The following is a 16,342-nucleotide window of genomic DNA, read 5'->3' as shown; positions in this document are numbered from 1 at the left end:
AAAGAGAGACTTCGAACTGAGTACCAGCTATTTCTTAAGTTGAATCCATAATCTGGAGGTTGTTGATCAATCTATCAGCTGCAGGCAAACAACTACCTCTGCAGGGCTGTCCTGTACAGTGAACCTGTTTCCTTGTGGTTTACAGCACCCTATGACAGCTGGGTGCAGGGAGTGTGGTTTGGTTCCAGAATGGATGCTGCATCTGTATTGCTCAGGGCACCACAGAAGACTCCACATCGCCTCATGATTATATGGTTACCACCCACTGTTATAGTCCTGGGTTACAGGAAACCATCAGACCTATCATTCAGTATAGAGCTGCCTGAAGTGTATACATGAGTAATATATAGTGACAGAATGGTAAGGGAGAAATAGAAATTTTTAAATAAATCAGACCGAATCATCCATAGGTAGAAAATGGTAAAGACAAAATTCTGAAGACGGTAACTTTCAGTAAAATGTTTTCTTTCCCACTTTGTAATGGCAACCAAAATTACCTTTTTTATTTCAAATCATTTCAAATATTGTAATTCAATTTTCAATAAAAATATTCTAACAAAATATACCGTATATACATATGGTAGGTGGTGGCACTCACCATCCACTTACTCAATGTAGTGCTGCTCTCAGGTGACTGTCCTTTTCTCTTCCTTTAATCTACGGGTGACTACACTGAATGACAAGCCAAATAGTTTCCTGTGCACCAGGAAACCACTTACTATGCTGGGTGGTAACCATATAGCCAGGCAGCTGGTTGTTTAGTGGGTAATTGAGGTCCTTCAACTGGATTGAGACTGGGCAGGTTTATATCCAAGGGATGGTTGTGGTTTATTGCTCATGCAATGCCACTCAGGGATGAGAGAGGCTTGTCACTCTCATCTTAAATGTCAGGATCAATCTGCCTGGCCCCAGGCTCTTATGCTCATCATGGGGCAACACAGGATTAGATGGTGATGATGATGATATATATATATATATATATATATATACATACTGTACATCCATCATCCAATCCTACGTTGCCCCATGAGGAGCGTAGGAGCCCAGGGCTAGGCAAGTTGGTTCTGACATTTAAGATGAGTGACCAGCCTCACTCATCCGAGTGGCATTACATGAGCAATAAACCCCTACCACCCTTTGGATATAAAACTTCACCAGCTCAATCTGACTGGAGCACCACAGTTACCCACTAAACCACCAGACGCCATAAATTGGTTATATGATTACCACCCAGCATAGTAAATGGTTTCCTGATGTACAGGAAACCATTCGGCTTGCCAATCAGTGTCGAGTCACCCACAGGCAGAGAGAAAAGGAAAGAATGAAGGAAAGACAAAAGACGGAGGGTAAAGTTACCTGTAGGCAGAAGGACGAGGAAAGAATGAAGTAAAAAAAGACAGACGGGGAAGAAAGGAAAGGAGGGAGGAGAGGAAAGGGCAGACACCCAAGAGCAGCACTACATCGAGTGAGTGGATGGTGGGTGCCCCCACCTACACACACAAACATATATATAATTATATATAATATATATAAAGGGCTAAAAAATATTCAATTTTACATGTATTTATTTATTACGACCACCAAACTACAGACGCCTGCCACGGCGACCACCCTTCCTGCGAGTGCTGTCAGAGGGAACTGGTGTCACATCCTGGGAAGAAACAACACCACAGTTAGTTCTGTGTATCTGCCATATAACCTCATTTATCTGTTAATCCCTCAATGGCCAAGGGTTCAGAAATTTGCAGGCTCTCCTGGCTGGCCCCATGGCCATTTTTTCTAAGTTCTAAAATCAATTTATTTTTCTTGCAGATGTGAAGAATCATCTGGCATACCTGGCAATGTGTTTTTCAGCTTCCTAAACCCATCCTGTGATTCTCTATGATTCACTGAAGATATAAAATTAACTGCACAAGTACCATCAATGTGTAAACTTATGGGCAAAAACATCCGAAGAAAAGTGACCACTTGAATGCTCAAAGGGATAAAAATGGTTTGCGTTTGCGTAACTGCAAATTGCAAGAAGTTTGGTGATTTGGGGTTACAGGAGGTAATGGTTTGAGTTTGCAGAAGTGAATTTTCGTTCGCGGTGCCCAGCTCTGTTTCTAATACCCGTATGTTATACGATCATCATGCTAAAAGGTGTCTGAAGAAAAAAAATTTCATTCTTTTCTCTCACACTGAACAAAATCCAGTAACTAAGCTGCATTATGAGTAAACTATGAGCAGTATTAACTTTATATTTACATATGGGTTACCCATACTTCAATATGCTCTCTCACAGCATAGAAGTAAAACTGTTTCTGACACAGATGAGAAACTGTTTTTTGAGCACAAGTGGAAGAGCAGGAAAACCTAATGCTCCAATTTACAGGTGAACCACTTATCTTCATTTATTCCCTGCATCTAGCCATACCATCTCATCGCATTACTATCTGCCCTACCAGTACTATTCCCAGCCATACTTACTCCACAACTTTCATGAATCACAGTTTCTTTTCGCATAATCACCATTCATTTTGAAGTCACTCTAATCTCTTCCACAGCACATTATTTTTTTTTTTACTCCACCAAGCTACCAACGTATGCTTCTTTCTCCACTTACCAGTGATCACAATGATAGTTACCATTTCCCTCAACAAATAACATAGTACTCCATCTAGATTTACAGTACTTTCAATTAAAAAACTGTATGCAAAGATCCTGGTCAGTTAACAAGAACGAGATCATTGCTTTCCCACATCAGATTCAAGAAACTCCAATTAATTACTATCCAACCTCTCTACTGCTAGTATTAATTACTCTGATAACTCTATTCAAATATACTGTAATAATAAATATATTAAACAAATATATATATATATATATATATATATATATATATATATATATATATATATATATATATATATATATATATACTGTATATATATATATATATATATATATATATATATATATAATATATATATATATATATATATATATATATATATATATATATATATATATATATATATTTATATATATATATATATATATATATATATACACATAAAAAAATAAACAAATAAGAAAATAAAAAGGTTAAACTTGGCTACCTCAATACGTCCAATCTTCATGCCAGCACGAGCCAGGGCACGGAGGGCAGACTGTCCACCAGGGCCCGGGGTCTTAGTCTTGTTGCCGCCAGTTGCACGGATTTTGATGTGCAGGCAGTTGATGCCCAATGTCTTGCACTTTTCAGCAACATCCTACAAAAGGAAATGGGACAAAAATACCATAAGTACTTCATCTTGTAATTTAGAATGATCCATCCATCCATCATCCAATCCTACATTGCCCCATGAGGAGTGTAGGAGCTCAGGGCTAGGCAGTTGGTCCCGACATTTAAGATGAGAGTGTTCAACCTCACTCATCCCTGAGTGGCATTACATGAGCAATCAACCGCAACCACCCCCTGGATATAAACCTTCGCCGGCTCAATCCGACTGGAGTGCCATAATTACCCACTAAACCACCAGGTGCCAAAATTTGGTTATGTGGTTACCAACCAGTGTAGTAAATGGTTCCCTGGTGTACAGGAAACCATTTGGCTTGTCACTCAGTGTAGAGTCATCCATGGGCAGAAGGAAGAGGAAAGAATGAAGGAAAGAAAGCCAGAAGAGGGAGTGTAAAGTCACCCATAGGCAGAAAGACAAGGAGGGAATGAAGGAAAAAGAGACAGAGGAGGATGGAAGGAAAGAAGGATGGAGGAGAGGAAAGGGCAGACACCCGACAGCGGCACTACATCGAGTGAGTGGACAGTGAGCGCCCCCACCTACCGAATGAAATTGTTTTACTCAGAAGTTTTCACGGAAATTACAAGCGTATTGAATTCAATACTATGGTACCTAGACAACCTTATAATTACAGTAATCACTCCAATATCCGGATCAATAGAGCCATCGGTAGGTTCGGATATTGGTTTTGTCCGGATATTGGGCCCCAGCTTATGGACTTGTACTTACGGACCCTAACACAGAGAAACACCTATACAACTCCCTCCGGACATGCATAGCACCTATTTAACACCCAAATCACACCAATAAGGCACATAAATGACTGAAATAAATGCAATAGACACATAAAATGTGGGTTTAGAAGTATGTTCATACATTAATAAACATTCTGGTACTTATGGACTCTAACCGACCCTAACCTAACCGAACCTAACCGAACTCTGAAAAACCCATTCCTACTGCACATGCATGAGGTAAGTTTAGTATGGAAAGAAGTACAGTATGACACTTTCTGGTAAGTATAGTATGGGAAAAAATACAATATGAAACATTCTGGTAAATATAGTATGGAAAATAGTACAACATGAAACATTTTGGCTACTTACAGCAAGTCCCTGGCCACCTCGATGAATAACCGCCTCCTCTCGGACTCTGACAGTAAGAACGATTTCCTGAAGCACTTGCACTACACTCTTCCTGAAGTCTTGCACTGAACTTAGTCACTAACACACAGAAGTCCGTTCTTTTCACAGTGTTCACTTTAGTCCAAATAATGTTCCATTAAATTTAAGTGTTGCACATTAACTTTTCCCAAGTTTTTTTAAGTTTCCAAAGCCAAAACAAAGAAGGTTAGTTACGTTAAATTTCTTTTCTACTTAGTCTTTTCTCCCAACTTGAAAACCTTAACACAACACACCGTTTTTTTCACTGCACAACACTCAAAATTCCCGTGTGGTCTAGTGGAGAAGTTCTTGCTGTTTATTCACTGTCAGAGCCCGAGAGTATCACTGGCAGGCGTCCAAGGGGTGCATCGGTGGGTAGTGGTGATGGCGTACCGACTACAGAAGACTCTGAAGACAGCCGCAAACTCACGTCGAGCGGTGACTCCACTGTAGCTGATGTGCTGGGCTGTGGCTCGGAGCATGAGGGCCTGTCTTGGGAGGCAACGGAGTGGAACCAGGGCTTGGCACAGCGGGGTCACGGGCCTGAAAAAACTGTCAATCGTTGACTGACGCAAGGACCGACGATTCTGGCGATTGATGATGCGCTGCCGGAAAGCACGCACTTCCTCCACGAGTCCCAAGGGCCCCATCTCCCTGTCGCAGTCCGGGTGTTCCAGGTAGTCTAGGACGAACTCTAGATGTTCCCGGAGTGCGCTCAGCTTGGGGATGGCTGGAGTAGTGTCCTGCTGGGCGGAGTCTGCATCATCATCGCCTTCGTCGTCGGAATCTTCAAGTTCGGGACTGACACCAGCAACTGAAGACGCGATCTCGATATCAGACAACGTCTGATACCCAGGATCGCCCTCGTCGTCGTCCAACCACTCACGAACATCGTCCACATCAACATCGTCGCCGTGCGTGCACGTAGCCGTGCATGGAAGTCATCCACGTCAAACCCTAGGAAATCGTACTCCACATCTGTTCCGAGAAGCAGACGAGACCAACCATTTTCAAGAGTTTTCACAGGGACTTCCTTCCATGCACTAGCCCAGTTGTACAGCGCAGACTTGATGTTGTAGCGGCGAGTTTTCCAAAGTCCGCTTGCCTCGAGTGTCACGTCCTTCCCTGCGCTCGTCCTCGTCCTCGAGAACCACCATCACCTCGTCCAGGAACTTCCGACGGTACAGGCGCTTTGTTGCCACGATCACTCCTTGGTCCATTGGTTGAATGAGAGCAGTCGTATTAGGTGGCAGAAACATGCACCTAATACGGCCATTCTCAGCAACCAAGTCCTTGTCGCACGGGTGGGCAGGTGCATTGTCGAGGAGAAGGAGAGCCTTTACCTGGTCGCGAGGAATTCCCAGTGTCTTCGTCTGGTAATGTATGACCTCCTTGACGAAGTGATGGTGAAACCAGTCTTTGAAAATCACAGCTGTGAACCATGCTTTCAAAGAATGGTACCATACGACAGGAAGGACATCCATCACCCCACGAAGGCACCGAGGCTGCTTTGCACGGCCAACAATAACGGGCTTAAGCCGGTGCATGCCGTTAGCATTGGCACAACACAAAGCAGATATCCGTTCCTTAGAAAGCTTGCGGCCAGGTACACGCTTCTCCGTCTCATCGGCGAGAGTGTTCGTTGGCACCGAGCGATAGAATAGGCCAGTTTCGTCAGCGTTATAGACTTGACCGAGAGTGAGGCCCTCCCTGTCGATCAAGCCTTTCACCTTGTGCCGAAACTCGTCCACTCCATCCTCGTTAGCGTCCAATGCTTCGCCATGTGCTTTACGGTTAGTAAGGCCATGTCGCAACTTGAACGCGAAGAGCCAACCCTCGGATGCCATGAAGTCTAGGGCGTCGTGAAGCCTTGCAAACTTCTCAGCAGCAGCCTTCAGCTCCGTTCCACGTACCATCACACCAGCTGCACGTTGCTGTCGATACCAAATCAACGTGGAGCGGTCGATCTCTGCATACTTGGGAGTAAACATAACCTTCCTCTCCACGTTGCGTTTGCTTCTCGACGAGAAGTCAGCCGTGTACTGCATGAGCTTGTCTCGGGAACGCTTGATATCAAACAAAGTCGACCGGGCCAGGTTGAACTCGCGGAGAATGCGAGAGGAAGACCAACCCGCATCAACCTTCTCCAATATCTCCCGTTTCTTCTCCAGAGTCAACACCACTCTCTTCCTTTTCTCAGGAGGCGGGGCCATCATCACACACACTAAGAGTAGGGCAGAGAGCAGCAGGAGGCCTTGCAGCAAGTAAGGCACCACCACAAAAGCGAGCACGTGGGCAGCCATTACGAAGAGCGCAGGTCCAGTCGCGGTGAGAGACAGGCGGGAAGTGGGGAGGATGCAGCGGCGCTCTATCGGACGTCGGAGGAATGACGAACCAAAACAATGCTCTCACGCGGCGCGCGCGGCAAGTTCAAATTACGGACGGCAAAAAATCGGTTTTTTTTCCAATTTTTTTGGATTTTCGGACCATTTTGGGAATGTTTGATCCCAGGACGATAAGGTTCGGTTAGTGGGGATGTTCGGTTATTGGGCGTCCGGATATTAGAGTGATTACTGTACATTTATGGTGATGTTTACTGTATCATATAACTGGAACAATCCTAAAGCAAACAAACACAAGCTGTATTAATAAATTATAAAGCACCTGAAGCAGAACTTTAGCCAGGGACATGGAGAATGAGAAGCAGGGAACTTCCAACCTATCCCCTCTTGCCATAAATGAGGGTCTGATCTGAAAAATATTGTAAGATACTGTAAACTTAACTATTATCACAATCAGAATTTATGCAGTCTTTAATGACACGTTATAGCAAGAGAAGAGAGAGTCAACTTAAAATACCATACAAATATCTGTGAGGCTGAAATACATGCATGATGGAACATTTAGATAATTATGCTGTACTATTTCAAGTCTGATATTCAAACATTATTACTGTATACATTTAGAACACATTACAAATGGGCAAATGTTTTAAGCAGCACAGCTCACGGTACCTAGGATACTGTAAAAGCAACATACATGATAAGGGATGAAATTTAAGTTATTGTACTGAAGAGCAATTACGTGATGAAATTTAAGTTATTGCATAGAGCAATAATGTGTGTGGGTAAGGAAAAAGGCAAACTGTGATGAGAAAGCAATGTCAACAAACCTGTGCTAAAAAAAAAAAAAAAAAAAAAAAAAAAAAAAAAAAAAACTCATTCAACCCACTCAACCTTGCTGCATTCACCCCTTAGCATGAAACTGTGTTGTACTGCAATACTGCTACAAAAATGAAATGAAAATGCCAAAAACTGCTTCTTATAACCTGTGCTGTTGCCATGTACTGTACTGTTCTCTCTCTATCTTTCTAGTTCTTGTATCAGCCAACAAGCCTGGGTACTGTGAGAGGCCTAATAATAAAGAAGCTCATGAGGTATGCACAAACCACTAATTAGGTGAGAAAGGTATGGTAATTACAATTACACACAGAAATCAACTCACCTCCCTCATACCAGAACCATGAAATTCTGTTGTGCAAATTACTTCCTGTTAATATCTCAATATTATTCTAGATAAGCTAGAAACACGAATAGTTAATTACCACCAAACTCAACAATCAAAGGCTACAAGATTTAATCCAAGGCATGTCAGCCATTGTTACCTCCACCAAAGAAGTTGGAGGAGGTTATGAATTCACCAGTTTGTTGCTTGCCGGAATCAAAAGATTTGGCAAGCACGCTGGTCGGTTCCGTACGTCTGCGTTTGCTTGCTCTCTACTGGTCACAATTTTGCGCCAAACGTTATGAAAAAAAATTCAGAAGGTAGATATCCACAAACCCTAGAAGCTAACTGTTTTTCACCAAAGTCAATCAAAGGCCCAGGGCTGGGTGGGGGTTGAAGCTAACTGTTTTTCACCAAAGTCGATCAAAGGCCCAAGGCTGGGTGGGGGTTGAAACCCCTCAATGGCCGTGGGATAAGAAATCGTCAGGACCCAGTGGCCTGCCGGCCCCAGCACCATTTTTTCAAATTTTGAAAAACATTTTTTTTTTTTTTTTTACCAAATTGTATAGAAATGTCTGACGCACCTGGCATTGCAACTGTTAGCTTCCTAAATCCACCCTGTGTTTTGCAATGAAGCTTGAAAAACTTTGCCAAATGACCACTTATACCCCAGTGAAAACTATGCAAGCACAACTGGATCCATCCAGCGGGCGGTCTACTGCCCACACATCAGTGAAATCTAGGCAGACAATTGGATTCATCTGACAAAGGGGGAAGAGGAGGGGAAGGAAAGGGAGTAGAGGGAGGGAAAGTAGGGGGGAAGTGGGGAGAGAGAGAGAAAGAAGGGGGATCCATCCAGCAAGCACTCTGCCTTTGTCAGTTTCATCTGTTTGTCTGTTCGTCCACAAGATGTTTCAGTAAGTCATTAATGGATTTCAAATAAATTTTGTGGATACTGGGCCATGGGCCAAGGAAGAGTTGATTAAATTTTGGAGGTGCTCTGAGTTGTCCGGTACAGGCATTGGCAGAGGTATGCGCTCTCCGAGTGCTGTCTACTTAACCCCTTTGTACACCTTAAGTTTTCTGTAAGCTTGTGTGACATGATCAGAGAAAATGTCACAAGGGCTGCCTGGACTCATGGACAAAGGAAAACATTCCCATGGATTTTACAACAAAATGTTCCCACAGTGAAAATGACTTCCCAACACTCTACCCCAATATTTTGCCTACACCGTGCAAGAACTAAGCACATGTCTATATGCAGAATTTCATGAGCTTTTATGTGGTGCCTTTGGAATTTTGATATGACCAACAGTTTTCGAGTAAATCGCCAAAAATTGTGCGCCCTCCCCCCACCAAAAGCCGAGAGAAAGCCGGCTATATAAGAGCATTGGCCTTGAAACAGCCACCCTCCCCTATGATACAGCAAAGACTGATGCACTCAAACTTAATTTTTGGTTAATATTTTGTCCAAAATTGCCTAATTAGCAACTCCTCAGACCAACACTGACAAGTGCATCACAGTGCGTCATTGGTTTCTCTTCAGCCTAACACCATTTTGACTCATTTTGCATCATCGTGCACGAGGGGGTTAATACAGTAATACTCATGATTTCATGAGATAGACCTTCACATGAACATTGAGTGGAAACTCCAGTAAACTTCTATGTTCTTTGTTCTGCCTATTTTGTTAAACTTCTTCCTATATTGCTTCCATCATCACAGTACTATATTTCTGGCATGTCCAAACAACTTCTATCCCTCATCCTCTCCCTCCAACAAATTTCAAAGTGCAACTGAAAGTGTCAAACTCACTCTACCATATGATTTGCTTAACCAACCTTAGGGGACGAGGGTAGGGGAGAGGAAACTGATGGGATAAAATAGTCCCTACCCTTTCTAAAATCACCGATTTTTTTTTTGCTGTCTTTTCAATACATTTTAACTCTCTTAGTATCGTAACAGAAACTCTTCCTCATAAGCTAAAGACCCTTCGACTCCATTCAGTACAAACAGGAGGGGCACGGTACTACATCACCTACTTGTGGAAAATACATGAGAGGCAGTTACCTAAACCAAAAACATAAATAAAAGGGGAAATCAGTGGTAAAAACCATTCCCATTTTGGCAGCACTAGCCACAGAAAAACAGCTGAAACAGTCAGAGTCCGAAGTCCATCCATGCTGCAAGTTCTACAAATGACAGACCAAGACTGCTGTATTTAAATGCTTGTTGCGTGATATCTGGGACACCATACTCCTTCCAAAATATCGAGATTGTTTGGGCATTGTCCCTCATGGGGAATTCCCCTACCAGTGATGTTGCCAGACTTTCTACTGGGCAAATTATTGGATTAGAGACAAAGCTCAAGTGACAACCCTCACTCTCTCTGCATATAAAATCTACATTTTAAGTAGATTTATTTTTATAAAAAGTCTACATGGTTTTATGAATTATAAGAATTTGAGGAAAAGCCTCCTGACTGTCTGTCTGTCTCTGCATATAAAATCAACATTTTATGGAGATTTACTTTTATAAAAAGTCTACATGGTTTTATAAGTAGTAGGGATGGGAGCTTCCATCTTTGATGGCGGTCAGAGAGGAAGTGATCTATGGATTGACACCTGACCCTTCCTCACTGACTCACCTACAAGTGTGATAGAGTTGGAAAGCAACGCTGCCAAGTGTGGAGGTATTTATAAAATGTCAATGTTATTATTAAAAACAATAGGCATTTTCCTACACTATATAGCCTTATTAGAGAATTATATATATATATACAGTAAATAAATTTCATTTAGAAGTAGTAAATAGCTGACATGAGGCAGAGAGGTGTGTTCTGGTGCAGATTCGGCAACATCGCGGGTAGGGGAATTCCTGTGAGAAACAACGTCCAAACGATCTCGGTATTTTGGAAGGACTATAGTAACCACACACTGAAACTTTCAGGAGGAAGTCAGACCTGTTTCTGTGAAGGATACTCAATCAGCCTCCTACAAATGCCCACTCTAAAGGGTGGGGGGAGGGCACCAAGTACAACTTAATCCCCAATCAAAACAACCTACATCACGAGTGGAGAACCTTGTGGCAGCAGTGGACTCTCACTTTGACTATGGCGATCTTACACCTCTATGTGGGGCATATAAGACAAGTAAGCTCATCCCATACCATCAATTTCTATATATTTGGAACTATCACCATCCATATTCTGGAACCCCATGTACCCAAACCAATTTCCACATTTTGTGCATTATATCAACTACCCCCTTCCCACCATGCCACATTATGTCTCCAGCCTAATCTAAATTCAGTTAATTCATCAATCCTATTACCTGGCTATATTAACTTACACAAAAACAAAATGAGAACACCACACCTGAGCAGCCAACATAGCAGCATATGGAGAGGACTCATCACGATCAGCCTTAACCTTCTGGCCTCCGGTGATGCGAACAATGGTCTCACGGCCAGACAGATCAGTAACATGAACAAATGTGTCGTTGTAGCTGGCATATATGTGGCACACTGCAAACACCTTCTCTCCATCCAGCACCTGTGGTCCCAGCTGCACCTGCACCTCCTCCTTCTGAACCTTTCCTTTGCGTGGTGCCATGGTTTATCTAGCAAAAATAAAAATTGCACTCTGAATCATAAAAAAACACCTACACACATACACTTGCAATTAACTGGCTACATATTTCACAGAAATATTTTTTTGTTTCATACTTTGCAATGAATATAATCTTTCCCTTGGTTTTTGCATTTTTTTTTTTTTTTACCTAATTTCTGTCAGGTACTGTAAATAAAGGATATATAGGTTATGTGGGTCCTCACATCCAGGCGTGTGCAAATGGAGGTTTGAGTGATGAATTTCCAGTGATTGTTGGCATGCATCAGGAATCAGTCTTGAACCCCTTCTTGTTTGTCATGGTGGACTCCCATGGGAGATGTTATGCTGATGATTATTTTGGTGTTGATTACAGAGAATGAAAAGGAGGCAGAGGAAAGAGTTGGGAAGTAGAGACATGGAATGGGGCACAAGGGTTTAAGAGAACGAGGATAAAACAAAAATAATGATATCTAGGACTGGTAGAAGTACTTTCAAAGCAGAGTGGCCATGTGCAGTTTGCCCCAAGGGTGTAGGGAAGTAATTCCATCTGTTTAGTGTTTATGTGGGTGCACAAGAGATGTTGTGGTATTAGAGGCAGGTTGCGCAATACTGCTGATTTTGTGTGAGTGCGCGTCAAGGAAAGCATGTTGAGACTGAAAGGTGTGAAACGACTGATCCTGCTGGAGTCTCAAGTGTATGGATGTGTTCTGTTATTTGAGGGATATGTTATGTGCTGAAGGTGAGGCTGAGGCTAGCTCTTTGGTTTGGGTAAGAAGTGGTTGGAGGAAGTTCAGGAAGCTGCTCCTGTGATAAGGAGGGACAGATTGAGAATTTGTGTTGATTCAGTGACCTGGTAAGTGTTCAGATGTGCATTTTCGAGTATGAAGTGGCTCCATCAATAAACAAGGAAAATATGATTACAAACCATAGGGGATTGGTTAGGTTAGGAAGTCTGGTCAGGAAGACTGGCAAGTTAGCACAAAGTTAGATTAGGACCACATAAATAACGCTGGGTTACATAATAAAAAATTTAGGTTACGTTTGGATAAATAGGTAGACGGATAATTTCATTAAAAAAGGGCATCCGTCCATGTTCGTGCACAAGATGGCATCTGAATATAAACAAACACCTTTTTAATGCTTTTCACCACCTAAAAAAAAAAAGTATTGAAATGTGAAAACACAGTAAAAAAAATACTTAAAGGATGCCATGATGTGCTAAAATAAGAAGGGAAATGCAAAATTAAGATGGTCCTAATTATCTCCTTAGGGATTACCATTCTTGGGTTTTTGGGTCAAAAACTTGAAAACTAGTGATGGTACATATCATGGTGAAATGCTTTTTACACACACACACACAAAGGAAAAACATAATTTCATCTTCAGAATCCAAAATTATGCCTTTGGAAACATTTGATAGTTAGGCTGCAAGTTCAAGAGCTGACTGATTTGGTCATTTAGTTTCAAAGGTGTGGTAGGTGGTGGCAACGATCATCCACTCACTTGATGTAGTGCTGCCTCCTTCTTCCTTAGCCTTTATCATTCTTTTTCTGTGCCTGCCCTCCTCTCCTCTTATTTCTCCCATCTTTCCTTTCACTTCTCATTGCTTTTCTTTCCTTTACAGGTGACTTTACATTGAGTGACATGCCAAATGCTTACCTGTACGCCAAGAAACCATGTACAATGCTGGGTGGTAATCATAAAACGAAACCATACATTCTCCATACGTGTCAGCAAGTGGGTTGGTGGAGGGTTAGTGCCCCTCCCTGTAAAACAAATAACTCAAAGGTCAAATGGCCACCCCTTACAGGATTACGGCATCTGGCAATAGATAGATAGTTTCAAAGCCCCACTACAGGGGGTCTGCAGAATGAGGTAAGCACATGAAAACTAATACATTATGCATTCACTGGAGAAGGATTTGTTATTAACCTCTAGTTGGATTAAAATTATAGCTTAGTAACACCAGCTGCAGTATAAACTTCAAAACACTTGAAACGCAGTTATGGGTTCTGCTGTTACCCTAATCACCTTACAAAGGACCAAGAAAGCAAGGCAATTTATGAGCTTTTTGGGCATCAACAAATGGCATCCACAGCAAAGTAGGTCTGAGTACAAGACATCAAACCAACAAGGAAAACACATGTTACAGAGCAAAACCTAATGTGTATATGCACATTACCCTCTTTTCTAATGTTGTTAAACAGTAAAAATGTTAATCTAACTAGTAACAGAATATAAATGTTGCTGTTCCAGTTAAACAATGCACTTGGAAGTCTGCCGGGACAGGTTCTAATATATCAGCTCTAGAAAACTAAAACAAGAGCTTAGCAAACAATAAAATATGATACTACACACCATGAAAGAAAATTCAGGACAATATGCGGCTACAAGGGCAATCTGATCTCCGATAGTAACAGCATAATAATCATAGTCTTGATTTTAGTGTATTGTCTGCCCGTTTAAAAATTCCAGTAATCATACAGTGCAGTACCCCACGATAATCTGAGCTTTCTGTGACCACACGTATTAATTTCCGGATCGCCTAACCAAAAAGCCAGACAAAGATTGTGGCCTCCCATGAGTGTGAGGACCCCTTACCTTTACAGCTCTTTATCAAAAATTACATCTGTATTCAAAGAACTTTAACTAACCCGAACTTACAAATACACTTAATGGAAGATTGCTGTATATTCAGAGATACTCAAGAGCCACAGATGATACTGGTAATTATCGATATACTCTTACCAATACTCACAGCGTTATTCACTCGCTCAAATACAACTCATAGAAAGAACGTTGGAATTGTTTAGGTTGACTGCGTTTCTTATAGTGCATCAGGATAGTGTTTTAAAAATAAATCTATGTAAATTATTCTCCATGGACCTTTGGTTATATATTTTGATGTGGCTTTACTTATTATGCAAAACATACCTTTAGTCAACTTTGCATTTAGTTAATAAAATGAAGTGATGCATTTATACGTAATACCCCACGGCTTTTCTGTGAGGGCACCTGTTAGCAGCGTAAATTCTGGGAATAGTTGCCATTTTCAGACAAAGTGTGAATACCGTCATTATTTTTCATAATGCTGACTAAAACAATGCGTATTTATTGATGATATTTTGATGTTTCATAAAGTAAGCGTAGAATAAATAATGACTGCCATGTAAAGAAGCTGACTAGCGAGAGAGGACAAAATAGTATTGGAACCCCAAGATTTGTTTGTTATCGAGAGAAGAAAGGGACAAAACAATAGCGTTTGGTGATTTCTCGCTGTTTGTTTTTCTGATATCACGTAGCTCAGTGTCTCAGTGATCCAACAGTGCCTGTGTATCTGCTATTGGTTACAGCACGAAGATTGTGAGAGTGTTTTTACGCCCTAAGAATATAGTAGACAAGCCAGTGAGGATGTCTTTTGTCTTGAGGATCAGCTGTCTGACGAGCGAGCTGTGAGGACTGTGACCCTGTAGGCGGCACATTCCCCTCCCCTGTTATACTGAGTGGTTCTACCTCTCATTCCGGCCCTCCCTGGAACTCTGTCAGCACCGGGTTACAGGTTTCGATTGAACAGAGTCGAGCTAAATTGAGTCTTGTAGCTTCCCCAGGTCGGTATGTACGAGTTGACCTGGGAGTTACAAGACAAGAGTTCAAGGTGACGTGAGAGAGTCGTGCAGTGTTCACCTTCAGATTGATGGCTGGGCGGAAATAATACACCAGTTGGGATAGCAGTTTTAATTCGAGGCTTGGGACCAAAGTGAATATATTTGACTTTTTATCATGGTACATAGGATGAGTGAGGCAAAGTTTGTGTTAGTGTTTACTGTTTATAAGGTAACAATAGCTTTTGTGACTTAATTGTTGTATGAATGAGGAACACATTTGATCTGTGTTACATCCTGTTATAATTTAAGGTTATACATGTGGATAGTTCTAGATAAACATAAGACTGTTTGGGGAGATCCCGAGGTGGTAATATTATGTCTGGTATAAACAAACTTTCACCAGCCTATCAGCTTTTCTGGATGCTGTATATCAGACTACAGTCCACTATATGAGGAAAAGTTTAATGCCACTATTTTAGTTCAAAATAGTATTTATAAAGTATGTGTAGATAAATATCCTAATGTCATAGATCATGGCAATAACTCTTAAAATCAGTATTAGTAAACTTCTAAGAGTGGTTACTCTATTTGTATGTCATATTGAACAGAGTCTAGTAGGTTTAGAGTTTTGTTATTTTTTATCAGTGGTTGCTCTTTTTCTTTGTCATATTGGACAGAGTCTGATAGAGGAGAGTCTAGTAGGTTCAGAGTGTGACAAAAGCAGAGTGTGATAATATAAGGATTTACTGTACCGTTCTTTTGTTGTGTTTCGGGTTTAGTAAAGCCTAAATAGAAGCTGTGGAAGAAGAAACACTAGTATGCTTCAGGGAGAAGAACTGCCTGTTAAATATTTACAAAATGTTTGCCAGCCTTTGTTTGATTCAGTGACTTTGTAAAGGTGAACAGAAGTCCATTTCTGAGTGTGGAGACGATCTGTCAATAGATAAGGAAAATACAGTTTATATAAGGGGTAGAGTTTCCTCCCACACTGTATTACTGTGGTGTCACAATTTAATAAATACCAAAATCAGCGGCTTGGGATTAGGTTACTGTAGGTTAGATTAGCCAGAATTTGGTTAGGTTGGTAAGTTTGATTATATAAGATAAGGTTTGGATATAACAAGTTATGGAAATTTAGGTTAGGGTAGGGTAACTTAGTTAAGATACGGGTATGCTAGA

At 41.4% G+C, this 16,342-nt stretch overlaps 1 protein-coding gene across 3 annotated transcripts; it reads right to left on the bottom strand.

Annotated features, from left to right (window-relative positions):
* Positions 1-1,552: 1,552 nt before the first annotated feature.
* Positions 1,553-14,355, bottom strand: LOC145403646 (small ribosomal subunit protein uS11). Of its 3 annotated transcripts, none has more exons than XM_080275331.1 (4): positions 14,317-14,355; positions 11,325-11,568; positions 3,102-3,254; positions 1,553-1,651 (listed from the first exon to the last, which is right to left on the bottom strand). In XM_080275331.1, exons 2-4 carry the CDS (start codon positions 11,559-11,561, stop codon positions 1,586-1,588), a joined length of 456 nt encoding a protein of 151 aa, XP_080131457.1. In that variant the 5' UTR covers positions 11,562-11,568; positions 14,317-14,355; the 3' UTR covers positions 1,553-1,585. The 3 variants fall into 3 exon arrangements, with proteins under 3 accessions (XP_080131457.1, XP_080131458.1, XP_080131459.1); XM_080275332.1 differs by having other exon boundaries at positions 14,307-14,350; XM_080275333.1 differs by having other exon boundaries at positions 14,223-14,338.
* Positions 14,356-16,342: the final 1,987 nt, after the last annotated feature.

The sequence above is a fragment of the Coenobita brevimanus genome, chromosome 61 (assembly GCF_032717465.1).
Source record: "Coenobita brevimanus isolate Jiangsu-jjx chromosome 61, ASM3271746v2, whole genome shotgun sequence".
Lineage (NCBI taxonomy): Eukaryota > Metazoa > Arthropoda > Malacostraca > Decapoda > Coenobitidae > Coenobita > Coenobita brevimanus.
The sequence above is the reverse complement of the archived record's forward strand: the minus strand, read 5'-3'. Positions and strand labels throughout refer to the sequence as shown.

Excerpts from the sequence above, each read along its gene's own strand:
- LOC145403646 (XM_080275331.1), bottom strand. The coding sequence starts at position 11,561 with ATGGCACCACGCAAAGGAAAGGTTCAGAAGGAGGAGGTGCAGGTGCAG. Across the intron at positions 3,255-11,324 it reads CTGCTATGTTGGCTGCTCAG|GATGTTGCTGAAAAGTGCAA; the intron begins GTGTGGTGTTCT and ends TTCCTTTTGTAG. Across the intron at positions 1,652-3,101 it reads TGAAGATTGGACGTATTGAG|GATGTGACACCAGTTCCCTC; the intron begins GTAGCCAAGTTT and ends GTTTCTTCCCAG.